Source organism: Gossypium hirsutum, chromosome A02 (assembly GCF_007990345.1).
Source record: "Gossypium hirsutum isolate 1008001.06 chromosome A02, Gossypium_hirsutum_v2.1, whole genome shotgun sequence".
NCBI lineage: Eukaryota > Viridiplantae > Streptophyta > Magnoliopsida > Malvales > Malvaceae > Gossypium > Gossypium hirsutum.
This window is the reverse complement of record NC_053425.1, coordinates 105,452,025-105,475,328: the sequence shown is the minus strand read 5'-3', so window position 1 is coordinate 105,475,328 and position 23,304 is coordinate 105,452,025. Positions and strand designations below refer to the sequence as shown.

General features: G+C 33.1%; 1 protein-coding gene and 1 long non-coding RNA gene across 2 annotated transcripts; one reads left to right on the top strand and one right to left on the bottom strand.

Annotated features, from left to right (window-relative positions):
• The first annotated feature begins 514 nt into the window (after positions 1–514).
• LOC107931677 (metal transporter Nramp3) lies at positions 515–3,657 on the top strand. The gene is made up of 4 exons (XM_016863613.2): positions 515–1,283; positions 1,422–1,558; positions 1,652–2,304; positions 3,092–3,657. The coding sequence occupies exons 1-4, from the start codon at positions 760–762 to the stop codon at positions 3,290–3,292; spliced, it is 1,515 nt and encodes a 504-aa protein (XP_016719102.1). The 5' UTR covers positions 515–759; the 3' UTR covers positions 3,293–3,657.
• A 4,308-nt stretch (positions 3,658–7,965) lies between these two features.
• LOC121209510 (uncharacterized) lies at positions 7,966–9,407 on the bottom strand. Its single transcript, XR_005904633.1, has 2 exons — positions 8,731–9,407; positions 7,966–8,657 (listed from the first exon to the last, which is right to left on the bottom strand). It is a non-coding gene; the product is annotated as an uncharacterized lncRNA (long non-coding RNA).
• Between the last annotated feature and the right edge of the window lie 13,897 nt (positions 9,408–23,304).

Genomic DNA, 23,304 nt, shown 5'->3' with positions numbered 1-23,304 from the left:
ATTTTGTTAATGCTTTTTAGAAATATAAGAAATATATATATATATACCAAAGAGAATGAAGTTCTGAATTATTATTATTATTATTATTATATGCTATCATTCCCAGTGATTTTCCCAATCAATTTAGTTTGTGCATTTTTATTTTTAGGAATTCAATTTTTCTATTTTTAGGTTTTAAATTTTAGGTTTAATTATTTATATTGTTATAATTATTTTGTTAAATCTAAGTTGATTATAATATTATTTTTAGTTACATTGTAATCAAGTGAAAAAAATATTTCAAAATGTTGCACAAACTAATTTAACAAAATAAATTTAAAGGTGCTAATAGTTAGATTTAAATTTTAAAAAATGAGAAGTAAAAAGACTAAATTTTGGAAAATAAAAGTATAAGAACTAAATTCCAAATCTGTGAAAAGTACAAGGACCCATAACAAATTTTAACCTATATGTTGGTTGAACTCAAAATTGACTCTAGATTCTAAGAAAAAACTCAAAATAATCCCATTAGTAACTCTCAAATAATCCCAATACAAAGTTCACACGTGCCGGAGCACCATCACGTGGCGAAAAATTCGGAAAATTTGCTATAAATTACTATAAAAAATGGAAATGAAAAAGGCCACGGATAAGATAAAACAGCAAAGATAGGAACATTGAGCAAAGAGAGTGGGAAAGACTGGCAATTTTTCCTTGTTTTCGTAGGTAAAAACTAAATCCAAAAGCAAATCATCGGTGGACGCTAACGGGACCGGGAACATGCCACCGGAAGACAACCAGGTTCCACTATTGTCCGACGAGGAATCGGACCAAGATGTAGCGTACGAGTCAGGCGAAAAGGTTCACATCGTAGGAATCGACGAACCGGAGGATGAAGGCTTGTTGGGTACCCCACCTTTTTCTTGGAAAAAGCTATGGCTTTTCACCGGACCCGGTTTTTTAATGTCGATAGCGTTTTTGGATCCTGGGAATTTGGAAGGGGATCTTCAAGCCGGAGCTATAGCCGGTTACTCTTTGCTGTGGTTGTTGATGTGGGCTACGGTTATTGGTTTGTTGGTTCAGTTGTTGTCGGCTAGACTTGGTGTAGCGACGGGGAGACACTTGGCTGAGCTTTGTAGGGAAGAGTATCCGACTTGGGCTAGGATGGTTTTGTGGGTAATGGCGGAGTTGGCTTTAATTGGAGCTGATATACAAGAAGTTATTGGAAGTGCTATTGCTATTAAGATTTTGAGTAATGGTGCCATACCTTTATGGGCTGGTGTTATTATTACAGCTTGTGATTGGTCAGTATCTTTGTTCTTTTTTATTAATAAATTTTCTGGGATTTTGTGTTCCCTAAACTTTATTTATTTATTTTTTGATTTATGATCTCTGTTTATCTGAGCAAATGGTGAAAATGAGTTTTCTTTGCTTTGTTACAGTTTCATCTTCTTGTTCCTGGAAAACTATGGAGTAAGGAAGCTGGAAGCATTTTTTGCAGTGCTTATTGCAACTATGGCAGTCTCATTTGCTTGGATGTTTGGTGAAACAAAGCCCAGTGGCACTGAGCTTCTTCTTGGTAAGGCACTGACCTCCATTGTTGGCTGTAGCAATTTCTTTCATGTTCTGTATTGGATTTGATTGATTATAAATGGTTTTGGTGTATTTGCAGGTGTTTTGATTCCAAAACTCAGCTCCAAAACAATCAAACAAGCTGTGGGAGTTGTGGGTTGCATTATTATGCCTCACAATGTGTTCTTGCACTCTGCTCTTGTCCAATCACGAGAAATCGATCACACGAAGAAAGGCCGAGTTCAAGAAGCTCTCAATTATTACTCGATAGAATCTGCTGCTGCGCTTTTAATTTCGTTTATAATCAATCTGTTTGTCACTACTGTCTTTGCCAAGGCATTTTATGGCACCGAAGTAGCCAGTACTATTGGTCTTGTGAATGCAGGGCAGTATCTTCAAGACAAATATGGAGGCGGGTTGTTCCCGATTTTATACATTTGGGCTATCGGGTTGTTAGCAGCCGGTCAAAGTAGCACCATTACCGGCACTTATGCTGGGCAGTTTATCATGGGAGGGTTCTTGAACTTGAAGTTGAAAAAATGGCTAAGAGCATTGATCACTAGGAGTTTTGCTATTGTTCCTACTATGATAGTTGCTCTTGTTTTCGATACTTCTGAGGCAGCGCTAGATGTCTTAAATGAATGGCTTAATGTGCTTCAATCGATTCAAATCCCTTTTGCTCTTATCCCACTACTTTGTTTGGTTTCTAAGGAGCAAATCATGGGTACTTTCAAGATTGGCTCTGTGCTCAAGGTAAGCTGCTAATCTCCATGTTTTGTGCCTTGCTGATATATTAACATATCTTGCATATCGGAATTCTAATGTACACACTAAACGATGAGTTTGATTTGAATGCATTTGTCTCCACATGCTGCCTTAAGTGATTTTGCTTTTGTACTTGCATCGACTGTGCGATGGGCTTCGTGTTTGTCTTTCCGATCTAGAGGTCATAATCAGCTCGTATTTAAGAATAGCTTATTGCTTGTTTATTGATAAAAATGTTAAGTTATTTCACTGATATTGGTATGGCAACATGATAGTAGTTAGAACTTCGAAAATTTGTTTTTGTGTGTGCACGAGTGTGTATCTGGTTTTTATATATTAGTCATATGAACTAGGTGACTGTACCCAATTTTGCACACTATTGATTTATGCTTAGTTTATACGGTCCATGCATGATCTTCGATTTCATCGATTTTCCAATATTTTGGCTGGTTGATTTCCCTATTCTCGAGCTTCCAATGAGCCCATGTCTAAGATTTGGGCTTGTACTCGGTCTTTTCTGCTTTCCTAGAGATTTAGGGTAATGTAGAAAAGGAAATACAGTGAAACCATTGGCATACCAACATTGAAGCTATGTCGATTAGTGGGTATTTTTACTTCTATAGTATATCGATTCTTGTTATTGTTGATTTACAAGCCTTAACCTCTTTTAAAACCAAAAACGATGCCTATCATTCGGTTTCCATCATATTATATCATGCCACCATTTTCAATGATGTACCAACATATTCCTTTAACTTTCCTGTCTCCTTTGCAGACAATTGCATGGCTCGTGGCTGTACTGGTGATAGTGATCAACGGGTACCTTTTATTTGACTTCTTCTCTAACGAAGTCACTGGCGTAATGTTCACAAGTATAGTGTTTGCATTTACCGGCGCATATATCGCATTTATTTTCTACCTTGTTTCTTGGGGTTTTGCTTCATCCGCTTGGCGCCGCTTGTCACCCTCGAAATAGGCAGGGAATCCAGTGATCAATCTTACCCTTCTCAAGCCACGAGATCAGCCTATCGAGTTAGGATCAATCAAACTTCGCTTTCATAGATGAATTTCTCCAGTTAAAAGCGTATGTTCCTTTTTGGAAATGCATACTCATATAGGGACTTTTATGTACAAAGTTCAGTTTAGTAAGCTTTGCATTTTTCTGGAGTATTCTTAAAAAAAAAAAAGCTTGTAGGTTCCATGTTATGGTGTTAAAGAATGTACTGATCATATCCTGCTCAATGCTATAACACTAAACATTCATTTGAAAATATTTGAAGGTACCAAAACTATGTAACTCTTTTTATTATTATAAATAATGCAGCCATAATTTTGGTTCAAGCTAGCTATATATGTGAACCAGCTTTGAACAAATATGTAATTCAATTGTTTTGCTGTTTTGCCATTCTTCTAGTCTTGAATTTTATCCTTAGGGTGTAATTGAGCTGAGTTAAGCTTAAGTTGTAAGGAGTTTCAAACTAAACTTGATTTTAAACATGATTATTTGTACTCGAGTTTGAATTAAAAATGAAAAAAAAGTTTGTCTATTGAAAGTGGAGTAACAAAAAATTGATGAAAACTATTAATCACCCAATTATTGGTACTTGAGCCTAGGATCGGATTTGGCACGTCTCGAATTTTTAATTTAATATTATAAATATTATTATTATTATTATTCGGGACTGTAATAATTTTTATACGGATTGTGGCATGGTTTCGATATTTGAGTTATTTTAGTATTTTGCACGTATTATCCATAAAACTGGTTAAGTCATAACGCAGAGAAACTCACTACAATTTTTCGGAAAAACAAGCAAATGATTTAAAAAGTAAATAAGTTAATGTCTTCATCGGCATTTAAGAATCATTTAAAGTTGAAGCCTTCAGCTGACAGAGTGGTCTTCGAGTGAACTACTGACCTCGGTTTTCGGGAGGGAGATGAAAGGTACGGCTAAAGGAGAAGAGACTGCAATGAAGACAGAGTTTGTTAGGATGTATGGTTATGCAGAGTTAGGGCAGAGGTTGAAGGAATTACGGCCGCCGGAGAAGGAGGGTGGGTTTTCATTGCAGGAGTTGAATGAAAGGTTGATAAAGTTAAGGGCAATCGAAGATAAGGAAACCGAGGTTTGGAGGAGTGGGGTTCACTCCATGGATATAAGGTAGTGCTTGCACACTTTGAAGACGTCTGAAGAACAACAGAAAAATAAATCAGGTAACTTTTCGACTTATCAGTTGACATAATGTATTTTGTGTTTGTTTCAATGACTATTAGGTCAAAGTGATAAAGCACCAAGTTTGATTGTGAATAATGTGAATGAATGTTAGACTGGAAGTCTGGGATTTGTATTGAAATGGGAGTAAAAAAGAGCACAAGTGGTAAAGCCCCTTTCTTGAATTAAAAGTTCCTTGTGCAGAGGACTCAAAGATGATTCTTTGGTGATTTTTAGTTATGAAGCAGACACTAATTCTGTAGATGGTTTTTGTTTTTTTTTAAAGGCTAAAAACCTCACATCAAAACCTCTCTGGTTTCACTAACCAAAGTTATTCTATGGTTTTAAACCAGAAGCTGTGGCAACAGTTCCATTGCAACGAGAAACTTTTGAGCACAGTGTTTCGAGTTTCTTTCATGTGTGTTTATTTCTTTGGGGGTTCAAAACTAAAAGATATAATGGCAAATCAAATCATTGATATGGTTAAATCAATGGGATCTATTCCACTCTCACTTAATTTTCGGGTGTGAAATCTAAGCGGAGATAATTTTGTACAATTTAGGAAATTCAATTCAAGTGTATTATTGTCTTAAATTTACTGGTTCCTTTAAATATGTTAGTTAGATCACTATTTGGACATGAACTTGACAATTTTTCCTATATTGAGACTTAGAATGATTTTTTGTTCAAATTAATTTCTAAATTTGACAATTGTTTTCAGTTTAGAATCTGAATTTTAAGATTTTCAAGGTCTTACAGTAAATATTAAACATTTGTGAAAGGTGAAAAGTAGAATGTGGGGTGGAATTAGAGTGATGTCCTTCAAAGAAGAGGGAGATAAATGGGAGGGTGATTTGGTAGTTGAGGTTATAGTGTTTGGTGGTGATCTTAGTAGCCAGTGAGAAAATGGGCGATGTGAGTAGAAAATAAGCATGCATGACAATCTATATATAAATAGGTCGATACATATAAAAAAACTTAGAAAGGGCTTTTTTTTTTTCATAATTTTTCATATTAAGTATTATAAATAAAGAAGTTAATTGCAGAACAACATTATATATAGATTGTCATGCAAGCTTCTTTTCTACTCATATTCTTCATTCTCAAAGTGGCTACTAAGATCGCCAAACTCTGCAACCTTCACTCCCTAATCACCCTCCCATGCATTTATTTTCCTCTTCTTTGAAGGACGTCACTCTGATTCCACTCCACATTTAACTTTTCACCTTTCATCAATGCTTCGTGTTTGTTGTAAGAGGTTGTGGAGATTGCTGGTAAAAATCTTTGTTTTAGTCATTTGTTCTTATCTTCTTTAGGGGTAATTACATTTTATAGAGTTGATCTATAGAAGGTAAGAGGAGACGACTATAAGCAGCATCTTTACCAACCGTCTGCACAACCTATTATAATAAATATGAAATATTGGTGAAGGGTGAAAAGTAGAATGCGGGTGGAATGAGAATGATATCTTTCAAAGAAGAGAAAGAAAATTGGGAGTGATTTGGTAGTTGAGGTTATAGTGTTTGGTGGTGATCTTGGTAACTAGTGAGAGAAAGGAAAATGTGAGTAGAAAATAAGCATTCAATACCATCTATATATACTGTTTTTCTGCTATTAGCCCGTTTATTTGTAATACTTACAATAAAAAATTATGAAAAAGTCTGTTATGAAAAAAATTCCCTTTCTCAGTTCTCCTTTTATATGTATTCAACTAATTATATCAGAGTCTAAATAATTTAATCTCTGGTATGAACAGGTTTATACACATAAAAGAAGAATGGGGAGTTATTTGATGCGAAAGATATCTGTATTTTGAGTTCTTTTACGATGTTTCTTCGAGTAATATAAAACATGTGAGATGTGAAATTGGTGAATTAAAGAATGAGTAATGAAAGACTTGACTATTAAATTTGAAGTTAGCACCAGTGAAAGGAATGAGAACGAATCATATTTGAAAAGCGTTAATAGGGGTATAAATGAACAGAATGTTTGATGAACTATTCGTAACCCTTTCGTATAACGTTCAATTATGTTCGTTTATTAAGCTAAATAAATGAGTATGAATAAAATTTTCATGTTCGTTTAATAAACGAACGAACATGAACAGAGGTGTGTTTGGTTCGTTTATGTTCACGAACAAACTCATTTAAAAGCTTGTTTATTGGCTCGTTTATTTATTAATGATATTTTCTTATAAAATTCTATTATTATATATTAATAACATTATCTTAAAACTTATTTATTGTTACATTAGTATATATTAATAAAATTATCTTGCTCTGTATTTTTTCATTTATAATATAATTATTATTATTTATATTTGACTTTTTTATATCTAAACAATATATGTGTGTATATGTATTTATCTATTGTTTGTTTATTATTTATTAACATTGTTCGTGAACATGAACACATATAATTTTAAATAAACGAACATGAATAGAAAATTAAAATTCTTAATAAACACAAACTGAACACGAATAAGCTTAAAAATAAACAAATGAACATGAATAGATGTTTGTTCATTCAAGTTCGATTCATTTACAGCCCTAAGTGTTAACATATCATGTTGTGTACTTGATATATTGTATGTTGATGAAGTATACGCGCTTACTTTGTTGACAAATCGTGTTGGTTGATAGGCAAATTATGTTCTCATATTAAATTAACACATAATTATTATGTGAGATAGGTTAATTATTGAATTTGTATAATCTTACTAAGTATTCTTAATACTTACGCCTCAATTGCTTTTATCTTGTAGATTTTGAACGTTTAGAACGTGTTTATCAGATCAGCAAGAAGTTCAAACTATCCGCCCAAAGTTGCGATAGACTTTGACTTTGTTTGATCAGATTTAAGTGGCATGTAAATAGACGGTTGTTTATTTTGTAAACAAGTATGTTAAAATTTAAAGGTGGTTACCTTGGACTCTCTTGATGTATGTAAATAAAATGGACTCGATTTCTGTTATGTTTCGAATTATAAGTTTCGTGGGACAGTCCACCATATAGGTGTTTGCGGGACATTCCGTAAAATAGGTGTTTGTAGGACAGTCCACTGTTTAGCCTGCTATAGGACAGTCTGCATGATAGTTTGCCACGTAACTGTTCACGGTGACTATTCGTATTTTTACTTTATCTGTTCACCTTAAAGTATGAGTGGTGCCAACGTGTGTAAAAAAATGGTTCCGATAATGTTGGTAATGCCCTGTGACTTTGGGTTTAGTGACCGGTTCGAGTGAGAGATGTTATACTTAATTATAAATCATTTGAGTCCTAATCACGCATGTTCAATTGATCTCTCTGCAAGCTCATGGAAACCATAACTTAATTATATGTTAAATCAAATGAACATTTATGGATAGAAATGATAGAGTTAAAGAAATGGAAAACATTAGGAAATGAACGTGGTTTTCTCACTAAATATGAAAATGACATGAGAATTAATTTGTGGTTTTTCAAATTAATGGGTAAACAAAAATAATCACTTTTGTTTGCCTTAGACTACATTTTAGTCACTTGTAGTGGGCCAAATTTACCTAGACCCACTAGAAATCCAAATATACAATAAATAAATAAATAAATAAACCTCAGTCCATTAAATAACCCTATCAGACCCAAACCCAGTTTTAGCCTAATAGAATACCCAATTAATCCAAATACAAATCGAAGCCCAAATTTTAAACTCATTTTACAATATGGTCCAATCCTGAAATGGCCCAGATGGCCCAAATTTCAGCTTCGAAAGTTGAAACCCTAGGTCCAGCACCGTACAACTTCCAGCGTTTCGGCAGCCCTGGCCTCCGTACCCTCCAGCGGCCACGCCACAGCCCTCGTACGCCAGCACACGCCCTCGTACACGCCACGCAGTTGTACCTGCAAAAAAATGGACAAAACGACAACAGTAATAGTGGCCAATATGAAAAAAGAACAAAATTGTATTCTTTATTTCCTTTTTTTGAACATTCGGCTATAAAGCCGATGATTTGATATTGTATGGGGGTTCACAGAAAAAATACAAAAAAAGCATAGTGTACAAGCAAAGAGATAACAAGGATCGATCAGAAAACAGAGAGGTGATTTTGGCTCTCGTTTTTATATACCTTTCTTCTTTTTTTCTTCCTTCTTCCTGTTATTTAGCATTGATTCAAATCCATCATCGTCACAAAAAAGGGTATAAAAGCATAAGGATAAGAAAATACCTTGCGAATATGCCATAGACTTCTTTTGGTTTCGTCGATATCGGAGTCAAAATGGAGTCATGAGGCTAAGAAATGTCCCTCAAGGCATGAAGGTACCGATCGCCGTTTAGGGAGACGAATCGGTGCCTGAGAAGGAGGGTTATAGGTCGGTTGGAGAAGCAAAACGGGGCTGGGGTTCTTGAATCGGCCGAATGTGGCCTTGTTTGAGGCTTTTATAGAACCAAAAACGGCACCGTTTGGGCCCGTTCCAATGGCTCCAAAACGGTGCCTTGTGTTTATGCCCGATTGGATCCGGCCCGAGTGCCTCTGGGATCCGCGTGTTTTCGGGGTGAGGGGATATTTGCTCGCCAGACCCTCCCCCTTTCGTATGCGCAGTCAATTACATTCCATTCGTCTTATTTACTCTTTTAATTTGGCCTTGTAATTTACACTCGTTTACAAATGGATCCGCACTTGAGCACTGCATTTTAGGATCTGGTATTTTACCGGTTTTAGCCCCTAGCTGTCTTCGCGTATTGGTTATTGGTCCTTCTATTGCTATTGTTTTATTTTCGGATTGTCCCTGCTGTTTTAGTTTAATTTTAATTAAGTTTTTCTTTGTTTTATACCCATTTTTGATTCTTAATCAATTATTTTTACTTTTTAAATCACTTTAACAATTGTTTCTTCATTATTTTAAAGGGTTTTTTTGTAATATTATTATCACATTTTGTACATTTTAAACATTTACTTCCTTTGTATTATTATAATAAAGTTAATATTATTTCATACACCTAATGATGTGTTGACTTTATCCATGCATTTTAACCTATATTTTGTTATCCTAATATGTTTTATATATTTCGTGTAAAATTTAAATTATTTTTATACTTACTTATATTAGTACATATCCTTGATATATATATGATATTAAATCTATACATTTCTTACGTATACTTTTCTTACATATTCAAATATGTTCTTAAATATACTAAATTAATTTAGCCCTATGCATATTTCAATGTTATCTTGCATGTACTTGCTTTTAAAATCGCCATATATATATTAATACAATTGTCGCTTTAATAGTTTTTTTTATTTATTTAAAACGCTCTCTGCCTTGTGGTTTATCATGTACTTTCTCTATACATATATGAAATTATTTTTAGAAACCTCCTTCTTGTAATTATAAAATTATTATTTTTGAATGTTTCTTTATATTAAATTACTTCGTGTTTTATATAGCCCCTCATTTAAATGTTTTGATAAAAAGGTACGTATATAATTTTAGACTAACTTAAAGTTTTTATATATTATTATTAATCTAATGATTATTTTCAAAATTATTTATATGTACATATGTTTTATGAATGTATTTTGAATATTATGTTTTGTCATATATCTTCGTTATTCTTTTGTATTATATATTTTTTAAATCATCACGTAGTTTGTCAACTTTTAAATGTGCTTCTGTTTAAAAAACATTTTATATATATAACTTGATTCAAATTTTCATTCCTTAATATCTACTTCAAAAATATATATATCCCTATTTTTTATTTAAGCTTGTCAACCCATATATATCTCAAGCGTATTAATCTTATACCATTTTGATTTCCACATTCCATTTGCTTCGCACATATCTTGTTGTTTTCTTTATATCTTATGGCATGAATATATAATCATTGCTTGGTGTTCGCTTTAATGATTTGTTAATTGCTCTTTGTGATTGAGATTTGATCACGATTTTTAGATTAATTATACTTAATTGCATATTCTACTAGTCCATTAATATTATTATTCATCAAGTATGGTATCTCATATACACCTATTATCCCGTCTCATCGTTTTCATTTCGTTTTTCGAAATGTGGTTTTATAAAATCCAATTTCTACGACTAATGTCATCTTATTTCAAATCAAACTAATATGTTTTTAAGTATTCATCCAAAAATTCTTCAAAATGAAGGCGAAATTTGATGTTCGGCGATTCGCGGAATCGTACCCTAACGTGTTGGGTTGCAATTTCGTATTTGCTCAAAATAATCAAATTTCCCTTCGTAACTTCATTCATATTTTTAAAGTTCCTTAAATGAAGATGAGATTTGATGTTTGGCAATTCGCGGAATTGTGCCCTAACGTGTTGGGTTGCAATTTCGCATTTGTTCAAAATAATCGAATATCATTTTAAAATTTTGCGTGTCTTTTAAAATCTCTAAAACGAAGGCGATATGTGATATTTGGCAATTCGCGGGATCGTGCCCTAACGTGTTGGGTAGCAATTTCCCGATTGTTTAAAATAATCAAATATCCCTTCAAAATTTCACTTGGCTCTTCTAAAAATCCTTTAAAACGAAGGCAATACTCGGTGTTTGACGATTCGGGAATCATGCTCTATCGCGCTGGGTTGTGATTTCTCGTTTAGTCAAAACAATAGAATATTCCTTTAGGTTTTCACTCACTTTTTGAAAACATTCTTAAAAACGAAGACGATGTTCAATGTTTGGCGATTTGAGAATCGTGCCCTATCGTGCTGGGTTGCGCTTTTTCATTTGTCCAAAATAATCGAATATCTCATCGGAATTTCGTACGTATTTTATAAGGTAAGGCAATGGTCAATGTTTGGAAATTCGAGAAATCGTACCCTACTGTGCTGGGTTTCGATTTTTCGTTGGACTAAATAGTTGAGCATCCTTTTGTGATTTTCAAATTATAAATTTTTCGGACATCGAAACAAAAAGATTTTTGACAATCAACTCGGGTTATTCAACTTTTATTAAAAAGAGCCACATTCCAAAAAACATTTTTCATACATAAGGACAGTATTTAATTGATTTGGTACCAATTTTGGACGTAGTGAGGGTGCTAATCCTTCCTCATGCGTAACCGACTCCCGAGTCCATTTTTCTAAAATTTTCGTAAGACCAGAGTCATTGTTTTAGTAAATTGCAAATCCTTTATTAAAATAACTAAATTTTTAGGTGATCCGATCACACCCAAAACAAAAAGATCGGTGGCGACTCCATATGTTTTGTTTTTCAAAAGTCGATTTCCCCCCATTTTTTTAAAAAAAATATAAAATTTTTAATTCGAAGGATGGTTTCGACATCACTTATGCTCGAAATGTTGTGTTTTAGTTACTTACGTTATTGTTTTGTTACGAAGTAGTCACTCTATCAGGAAGCTCTGTTACTAATGATAGTCCTATGTGATAGTCCAAAAGGGTTTTAAATGCCAACTTGGATGTCCTACATCGTAGCCCAAATTAAATTTATTTCATTAAAAGTTTATTTTCATTGAATGTAGTTGTGAATTCATTGAATGTAGAAAAATTAAATATGTTTTATCATAGATTTTTTATGGTAAAGTTGTGATGATTTTAACATAATCAAAATTGGGTTGAGAAAATCATTTAAGTGAGAAATGAATTTATTATGTTTATTTCGGAAAATAAAAGAAAATGTATTGGGTTGGATTGAATTATAAATTGTTGGGTTAAAGGTCCAAGAAGCATTTATAATTGGACCCAATAAGAAAGAGACCTAAAAAGCCCTTCACTAGGAAGTTTTTCTATTAAATAGACTTCTACTAATTCAACAAGGCTTCCATTTCTTCTCCTTACAGATAGATAGCATTTGTAAAGCTAAAGATACAATTAGTTATACACAACTTTGAGATATTGTTATTCTACCCGAAAATAGTAAGATTTTATTTCAAAGTATAAATTCTATTTTTCGGGAATAACAATTCTACCAGTTTCTATTTGAGAGAAAATTTTACTTTCCCAATAAAAGTAAAATAAATAATTTCTGGTTCTGTGTTTGATTCAAATTCATTTGAGCCCACACTCGAAGCAATTCGTGGTGCGAGAATAACGAAGAATGTCGTTCGATTGAAAGTCAAGAATGACAAGGATTTGTCTTCTCATGCCTTTAACCCGATCCGATACGTCGGATCCAAATCTTGGGTATTACTATACTAAAGCAAATGTGAACTTAATCTGTTTATACAACTTTCAATCAATTATAGCTTACTTAATTACGAAACCCTTAATTTAAGATACATAAACATAATACGTAAGGAAAAATACATTACAGAAAGGCTAAGTAACAAATTTATTTGAATTGAAGTCTTAATCTAACACAATTTCGCCCAATTAAGGATCTCTATGTATTAACCATACTTGATTTCGCATCTAATGCCCGCTCTATATGAATACTAACCCATCTTGCCACTCCTTTGCCGTAGCCCTAGCATCGTCCCTCCAAGCGAAGACCTTTAAGGACCCACCTAAAACATAACATACAAAGGTAAGTTCGAAAGAACTTAGTGAGTCAACCCTCATTTACCTGAATCATACTTATATATTGCTTTTAATGTTTCAATGAGCATCTCATCACTGTTTATTCTTCGTTTGCCTCTAACGGTTATTTCCTTAGTTTCCATTCTTTAACTCGTTTTCATTTCCATACCTCACCCCAAAGTCTTTTTCCCTTTCTTTAGTACATTCGAAACCTTACCTACATTCCTCAATCTCTAAAACATAACTCCATTAAGTTTTGAAAAGAGCCCTATACACAGGTCATTGATACTACATCTCGGTGAACGATACTTGCATTCATCTTCAGAATACATTTTCAATTCTTCACTGTGTTTCCGTGATTCTCTATCTTGGTAAAAGTATCACTCATATCAAATACTTCACCATTGTATTCGTAAATACGATTCGTAAATACGACACATACTTACTAATCCCGCTGTTTTCATGTAAAGATATTATAAAATACCTGGTTACACAACACAAAGTCTACCTTAAGAGCGTCTTTCATGGTTCACCATTGGGAGCCTTTCTAGATTACGCCATAAGAGTAGCTCATCATGTATACGCCATAATGTTTTCCTTGTAAGATTCGCCATAGAGGCTGTTTCTTCACAATCTGCCGCAAGGGCATTTCCTTCCCATGATGTTATTACAACCTTAATTCTAGATATTTCCCTTTACACAATTTCTTCAAAGTTCGCCATTCATATCATTCTTTCAGGATTTTTTATTTTCACAATTTCTTTCCTTCAGGGTCGTCTACAAAGCCATTTTCTTCAGAAGATTGCCAGAAGGGTTTTTCTTTAGAATATGCCATGAAGGTGTTCCTTTTCATAGACCACTACAAATGCTTCCTTTTCATAGATATCCACAAAAACTTCTGTTCTTTAGATTGCCACAAAGGCTTCCTTTTGTTAGATTTCTACAAAGGCTTTCATCTCTAGCATTCTCACGATAGGGATTTGCCTAGACTCACCTTTTGTGAAGTTTGCCCCTTGTCGTTTTGGGTTGCGCAAAAAACCCATTAGGTAATAACCTTCCTTTAGTCCTTTCCATATTATGTCATAACCTACCAGTTGTGGTCTTATACAATATGGTCTTTCCATATGATGCCATAGCCCACCAGCTATGGTCTTACACAATATGGTGCGATAGTCATGAGCTTTTTCTTTTAAAAAATTGTGTTTGTAGTCCCGATGAACCCCTTTAGACGACTCCACAGAGACAAACACAGACTTATCATAGATTGACTTACTCTTAGCAAACATGATGCCTAACATGCTTTCAAGATACGCATATACATTTCAATCATTCACATACGAGCATTCTTCATCCTTAAGATTCACATCACATGCTTAGGCCATCAGATCTTATACAGACTAACGTACAAGGTTCTTCAAACATTTATTTCACAATAGAATCGTCAAGTCATATTTCTCTAGTTTTAGCCACCTTGCACAGAAGTTTCTAGAATGCACAAGTCACATGCAAGAGTCAACTTAATAACTCACTTGACTTTCACCTTTTGTAACGACCCGATAGTCACGGACATTGGAAAGTGTGTTTTCAGGTCTCCATTTTTGTAAAACGGATTCGTAAATATTTATTAAAAATATTCACAAAGTTAGTTGTGTGGTTAATTAGGTTTTGATTAGATGAATTAGCTTGAGTTAAGGGTAATTAGCTATAAGGATTAAATTGAATAAAATGTGAAAGTTTAATTATTAATTAAAGAAAAAGTGAAGGATTAAATAAGTAATTAATCATTATATAACAAGTGTATGGTAAAATATAAATCTATGTGTGTAAATAATATACATATATTTAATAATAATAAACTTACTGTAACACCCCCTACCCGTACTCATTGCCGGAATAGGGTGCGAGGCATTATCGGAGTTTACGATTTTCTTTTTTATATTCAATATAGCCCCTTTATAAATATCTAACCTTCCTTGCAATATTAAACCGAGACTCATCCAAATAAACCAATCCAATTCAACATATTTTCAAGATTGATTCATGCATATTTATATGATAACCTCATCACACATCAAAACCAAGATTTGTTAGCCATACCATTGGCTGACCTTACATTTATTTCACAGAATCATTTACTTTATTAGCTTATACATGCCATTGATTTTCAAAATAAAGTTTCTTTATATACTGAAATCTTGAGGTTGATAGTGTGATGTGTCTCCGACCAAATCCGACCTCTAAGCTCTTAACACTACAAAACTGGGGAAAAGGAAACAGGGTAAGCACTTTGTGCTTAGTAAGCTCATGTAACAGGAATTTTACTTACCTAATATTTTCAAGACAATACAATAAACATTCCTATATCCATCCAATGCATTATTACCCTAACATGCACAAACTCAACATTCAAGTTAGTACAATAATTTCCATGTACCAATAATATATACCATGATTGATGAGCTCATCAATACCATGATTTCCATTTCCTTGTTATTTTTCCATATTTATCCTGTTGAATTTATCAGAATTTCGATGGATTTTTCAAAGGTACACTTTCAGTGTACATTTCCGGGTCCGTCAATTCATATTCGTGTGCGCACATTTCCATTTCAGAGAGCACACTCCCGCGAACCTCATCCTTACAGCGGGATTACCAGTCCAGGATAAATCCCCTGAAATCTAAACTCATAGAGTATTGTCGGGATTACCAGTCCAAGCTAAATCCCCTGCAACGACAATTACTCTAATGAGCTTGGATCTGAATTACCAGTCCAGGCTAAATTTAGACCCTAATTCGGATTACCCATCCGGGCTAAATCCGTTTTACACATATTCTTCGGGAGGGCTATATCAGGATAGGATCACCCGTCTGGGCTAAATCCTTTTTACCGTCAATTCCTTCTCAGAGATCCATCGAAATTTCCTTTTATTCAACTGGGATTTCTTCTTCTTTTTATCAAATATATCAATGTTTTATCAATTTTCATACAATAAATAGTCAAATCATATTCACATCAATAACAAACATTTCAAGCATTTAAGAATATAATTCAAGCTACATGAACTTACCTTGATACTTGTTCGTGTACAAAAATTTATTAATCCCGAACTTTTTCCTTTCCTTGATCTAGCTTCTTATTTGAATCTTCTGGATCTAAATAAATAAATTTAATTATCAATTTAATACATTTCATGTCATATGCAACATTTTCTATAATTTCATTATTATTATTTATAGTTTATTCAAAGCTGTCTACTTGAGTCATAGTCGCTAAATTATTTTTATCTTAAGCTACAGAACCCCAAATTAGGATCTAATTTTCTCTAAAACTAGACTCACATATATTATTACCATAAAATTTTCAGAATTTTTAGTTTAGCCAATAAGTACAGTTTATTCTTTAAATTCACCCCTGTTCTGTTGTCTGACAGTTCTGACCCTTCTTCACTAAAAATTAATTATCTCTTCATACAAGATTTAGATGATGTTATCATTTATTTCTCTTGAAAGTATACTCATTAATGATTCTAGAAATATAAATTTAAGCCCCAAATTATTTTTATTCAATTTTTTATGATTTTTTCAAAGTCAGAACAGGGGAACTCGAATTCATTCTGACCTTATCTCACAAAATTTATTATATCTCATGATTTACAGATCCATTGCTTACACCGTTTCTTTTATGAGAAACTAGACTCAATAAGCTTTAATTTCATATTTTTTTCATCTTATAATTTGATTCCTAAAATATATGGTGATTTTTCAAAGTTAGTCTACTGCTGCTGTCCAATATTGTTTTAGTGCAAGCTGTTTATTACCATTTTTCCCCTAAGCTTTTAATAAATAATAATTTCGTCCCTACTCAATTAGCCTCTCAATTGAGCTGTTTTTTTCTCAATTAACACTTTATTATATCACCTTAAACTAGTTTATAGCCTTTAGGAATCAAAATTTCAGCAATAGACTTTAATTCCAAATATTTTCATAATTTGGTCCAAAAAATCAATTTCCATTGAAATTACCTAATAAAATCATATCATAAACAAATTAAAGCTTTAATTTCATTCTATTTCATCATAAACTTACAGCACTCAACCATGGTGACTTTCAATTTCATCCATGAAATCAAAAACTAATGAATTTAATAGTAGGACCTAGTTGTAAAAATTACAAGAAAAGGCAAGCAATAACTCACTTGGTGAAAAAATTATGGAATACCAGCTTAGAGAACCCTCCTATGGCGTTTTTAGCTGCTGGAATTGAAGAGAAATGAAGAGAAATCTAGATATTTCCTATTTAGTCCTAGCTTTATTTAGTTAATTTTGCAATATTCTAATTTTTCCCTTAATTTATCAATTTTCCTACTGATTTAATGCCCTTGCCGTCCAGCTCAAATAAATTTTGGGTCTAATTACCTTTTAAATCCTCTCCCATTAGACACTTAAGCTATTTAATCATCCCATCCACTTTTACACCTTTTACAATTTAGTCCTTTTCATTTAATTAACTACCCAAACATTAAAATTTCCTAACGAAATTTTAATACCATATTACTAACATTTCATAAAATTTATAAAATTATTTTCAACTCGGTTTTACAAGATAGAGGTCTCGATACCTTGTTTTTACCCAATTTCTTCAATAATTTCCTTTTCTAATTAACCACTAAATTGGTAAAATTTTTCTATCAATATTTTCATACAATTTTCCTATCATATCAATTTTCATGCAAAAATATTGAAATAAATTTCTCTTTAAATCGAATTTCACTATTCCGATAACCTTGAATTTAGGCCATTGCACTTACTTATTATTTAAGTAAATATATTAATATTAATATTATTATATTATATTATATTATAAAGTAAATAAAAGAAATGAAATAAAAGAAACAAAAGAAAAGGAAAGAACAAGTAGAATAGAAAACGAAATAGGGGAGAAAAAGGGAGAAAAGAAAAAGAGAAAGAAAAGAAGGAGAAAATTAGGGTTTTAAGGTTCAAAGCTTAACTGGTAAGTCAATTTAGTCCATTTTCTTGTAATTTTTATGTTTTTAGAATTCTAGAGTTAAATATTACTTAATCTATGTTGAAATTTTAGAAAATATTGATTTTTTAGATGATGTTCATGTTGGATAATTTAAGTATTTGGGGTTCAATTAATAGAATTTTAAGTTAGAAATGAAAAAGGGATTGAATTGTAAAATAAAGTATAAGTTTTGAGTTATAGGGACTAAATTGAGAAAATTTTGAAATTTAGAGATTTAAGTGAAATTAGAGAGTTGAATTTAGTCTAAAGTGGAAATTGAATGAAAATATGAAATTTGTTTAGAGAAATAAAGTTAGTCTCGGTTTAGGGACTAAATTGGAAATTAGGAAAAAGTTGAGTAAAAATTAAGACATTCAATGTGAAATTTGTGTTGTATTGATGATTTTTAATTGTTTAATTTCCGTAGCTAACATTGTGCTGGAAATCTTGGCTAAGAAGGGAACAGAAAAGGTCAACGAGGAGTAACTCGGAAATTACGGTTTGTATTTCTATAATTTGAATCTGATTACTAATTGTTGTATTTTGATTTATTGTTTATGGTAAGTGATTGAGGTGAGTATATGACATTTTGATATTGAATTGAATTGAATTCATTATACATGTGATTATATGGAAAATTGATATTTGATATTGATTGTTATTGAATTGTAAAATTGAAACCCCATTAACTATATCGCGCTGAGTCAGATATAGATGGCATGCCATAGGATTGAAAGAGTTCAGGGATACTTCGAATTTGAGTCGATGAGACACTGGGTGTCACAATATTACTTCAGATAAATTAGATGAGGTAGTGGGTACCATTTTACTTCGGTAAGGCTGTTGAGACACTGGGTGTCAACTATTACTTCGAATTATCCGATAAGGCACGGGTGCCAAATTGGTGTGTTTTGGTTAGATCCGTGTATCCGTCCGAGTCCAAGTCGTGTTAATAGGGGTAATTGAATTAAACGGCGACATGATTGATATTGAATGATGAATTGAGATATGGATAGAAACATATGAATTGTGAAATTATGAATTGGTCACAAATGAACAACATTGTTGTTCAAATGAATTGAGTTTACATTGTGAAAAGATATCTGGGATATCAATTGATAAGAATTGAATATGTTATAAATGCATCTCTATGAATTGATTAATTATATAACTATGGTTATTGTATGATTTAATGTATATGTTATATTAATTTACTTTTAAGCATTCAGATTATAGAAATACCATTGAGTTCATACTTAGCGTATGGTTTACTTTCTGTTCAGAGGTTAGGTGCTAAAGTTGATAGTCGATTCGGCATGCACAACAATCCCGATCTCAAAACGTGGTGATGTATATTTCTTTTTGGTAATGGCATGTACCTAGGATGTCTAATTGTATACTGTTTTATGGAGTGATTGTAAAATAATAAGTTGATATTGGTTGGTTGAATACATGAACATATGTAATGTGTTGAATCTATTAAGTGGTGTGTTTTTAGTTGAAATTGGTATACAAATAGAATTGGCTTGAATGGTATTTTATTGAATTGTATTAGATAATATATGTGAAGTACCTATGAGGGTAAATTGGTTAGGTTATTAGATTGATTGTTTTTATATGTTTTATATGTATTTAAATGTGTTTTGGATTGATTGCATGATTGGTTTTCGAGTTGCTTATTGCTAAAGATTGCAAGGTATGGTATACTTGATACTTAAGGTTCGTTGTGAGTCCACACGGCCAGGCACACGGGCTTCTGACTAGACCGTGTGAGACACAAGGCTAGTGTGGTTTATCCATGTGTTCCCTGCAACTTTAAAATTTCAAAATATAATGCCTAAGTAATTTCACACAAACAGAGACGCGGGCGTGTTTCTTAACTGTGTGAGGCACACGACCTAGTACATAGGCGTGTGGTTGGCCGTGTGTTCTAAGTCAGAGAGTTACACGAGGTCGGGCACGGCTTGCGGCACGGGAGTATCCTATGGTCACACGGGCGTATCCTTTGACCACACAGGCGTGTGTGCCTTGCATCTAGGAAAATTTTTAAAATTTCATGAAAAATTTTCGAAGTACCAGATTAAGTCTCGTTTTGTTTCTAACACGTATTTTGGGTTTCGATGGCTCATAAAAGGGACGATATGATTGAATTATGATGTTTACGTGTGGATAATTATGTAATATTCGTATTTGATTTGAAAAGCTCAGTAATGCTCCGTAATACTATTCCGGCTACGGATAGGGGTTAGGAGGTATTACACATTCTGTAGCTCCAAACTCTAGATCTAGGCCTCCATCGAATAATCAACAACAATTACTGCTACAAGACATAGAAACTCATCAAGATCTATTCATATACTTTTTCTTTTTGTTATCTCTAGCATTAGAAATCCCAAAAGGCCTTATATCACCCACCTTACCCGATTAAACATATTTTCTCTTTCGCAACATAATTTATAAAGGTATACATCTTCCCTTGTCATGGAGCATTCACAAGTAGAGATCCAGATCTACAACTTAGCTTCAGTGAAAAAGGGGAAATACTCTAGGTTTCTTTTGATCTAAACTAGAAAATACTTTTTGAAGAACGAAGAAAAACTCTCCCTTTCTTAACCTAACTATCTATATATACATCTTTGTCCTTATGAACATTTGACATGTGTCATAATCTTCTTTAATCTTCCAGATAAGTGGTTTACAACTGTGAGGAAACGTGTACAAACATCCAACATTATATATATATAAGAAATTCCATCGTTCGTTCCTAACCATTACATTAGAACGTAACCAGTACCATAACTAATCGAATTCGACATACAATACTTTTCGACGATAACCTAATTACCTAAAATCCCTTAATATATTACCAAACTCCTCTTCTTAACATTTCATCATTCCCTAAGACAATAACTCACAAAATTCCAATGTTAGCTATGTGTTCACTCTTACCCGCCAAGAGTACTCAGTTGGGCAGATAATACTACACCTTTCGGTGTACTTGTTAGTTTACTTACCAATATTAGAATCCGTCAGATCCAGAACCCGCTACGTCTGGGTCTCACATGTCTAGCTCAAAACGTAAGTGCGATTTTGGGAAAAGTTTATTGTTGCAAATATCACAAACTAGCTTGGTTTTTAATTTTTTTTGTACAACTGTTTTCAAACTTGATTTTTTCCAACATAATGCTCTGTTGATTCCTTTTTTCGATTGTATATGTATCTTGGATACTCGACAAAAATAATGCATTGTGTTGGTGAGTTGAGACATGATGAGTGGAACCAAGGTATTGTCAATAATCTAGCTAGCCAAGGATGTTCTGTATGGTGGGAACATTGATTTGGTAAATCAGAGTGCTAAAGAGACCCCGTTGTGCTAAAGGTACATTAAATCAACATAAAGCCTGTTGCATTATTAGTAGGGATATCATCTACGAGAGAGGTGGGTTGTACATCTAACTTTGTGAGTAAATAAGTGGTGCAAATTGAGTGAATGCTACAAGTGAGGTACACCACAAACACTTTTCTAGTGTTTTACATTATGACTTACCAGTGACTTGACAATGACACAAAGGCTCTTTTAGAGTTCTAAAATGGGTAAGCCGAGGAGCTTACAAACCTAAGTTGGCGACAATACTCAAGATTAACCTAATGTTCAACGTGGGCATGTCAAAGCCTATTTGTGAGGACCGGGGGATTCCATTTAGGTAAGTCGGAATAAGGACAAGTAAAATCCGTGGTCTTTTACAATTGAGATGTTCAAGAAGGTAATATAGTTTGAATGAGACGATGATGGAGACATAAACCAAGATAAGCGTTCCAAGGGAGGGAATTACTCGATAAAGAAACCAGTTGGGAATAGATCAAGGTGTTGTGCTAGTTTCGAGACAAGTTAGACCAATGACATTCCAAGGACGCAATGAGCATGTTATGAGAATGGGTGGGGCAAAATGTCACAGGTAACATATTAAAGCCCGTGACCAAATGTAACACCCCTAAACCTCATCCGTCATCGGAATAGGGTTATAAGATGTTACCAAAGTTTACGAAATAATTATACAAAAATCTCATTATTTACCTATATTCACATCAAAGTTGTCCACTCAAGTTATAGTCACTAAATTATTTATATCTAGAGCTACGAAACTCCAAATTAAGATCCGTTAATTTTACCTGAAACTAGACTCACGTATCTTCCTACCATAAAATTTTCAAAATTTTTGGTATAGCAAATAAGTACAGTTTATTCTTTAAAATCTCCCCTGTTTCACTGCTTGACAGTTCTGACCACTCTTCACTAAATTTTAATTATATTTCTGTATAGAATTCAAACAATGTTATTGGTTGTTTCTCCTAAAAATAGACTCATTAAGTAATCTAACCATATAAATTATGTCCCATAATTATTTTTTTACAATTTTTAATGATTTTTACAAGTCAGAACAGGGGAGCTCAAAATCACTCTGACCTTATCTCACAAAAATTCAAATATCTCCTGATATGAACGTCTTTTGCTTACACCGTTTCTTCTATGTGAAGCTAGATTCAATAGGCTTTAATTTCATATCTTATTAAACCTATAATTAGATTTTCATAATTTATGGTGAATTTTCAAAATCAAACTACTGTTACTAACCAAAAACTGTTTTAGTACAAAATATTGTTAACTAGTTTATAACATCTTTACTTCAATTCATTTAAACTGTATACATGCCATATAAATCTTTAACATAAAACAAAGCTACCGGAATTGATCTGGATAGTGTGCCTTGTTGTGTTGATCCGATCTACCAACTTCACTTCAATTCAATCTACATAAAAATATCAAACACATACAAGTAAGCTTACTGAAGCTTAGTAAGTTCATAGGTTTAAAAGTAATGTTTACCAAACATAATATTTCCAAACAATACCGAAACATTTACTAAGTTTCCTTCCATTCACAACCACTGTTATAATACTTCACATAGTTGAGCTCAACATTAACAACTACTCAATCTCTTTCATTTGGTTCACTTCTCTTGTATTACTTATTATCAAATTAGGAAACGACTTACGAAATTGAGTACGCCGTTCTTCAGTGCCACGATTCATAACTCAGTATGGTTTTTCTCATTGAAATGCCATACCTACATTTTACAACTCGGTATGGGAAATGCCATACCTACGTTTCTTAACTCAGTATAGATTTGATAATACCATACCTACATTTCACAACTCAGTATGGATGATACCATACCTACATTTCACACTGTGTCATGAAACAACCA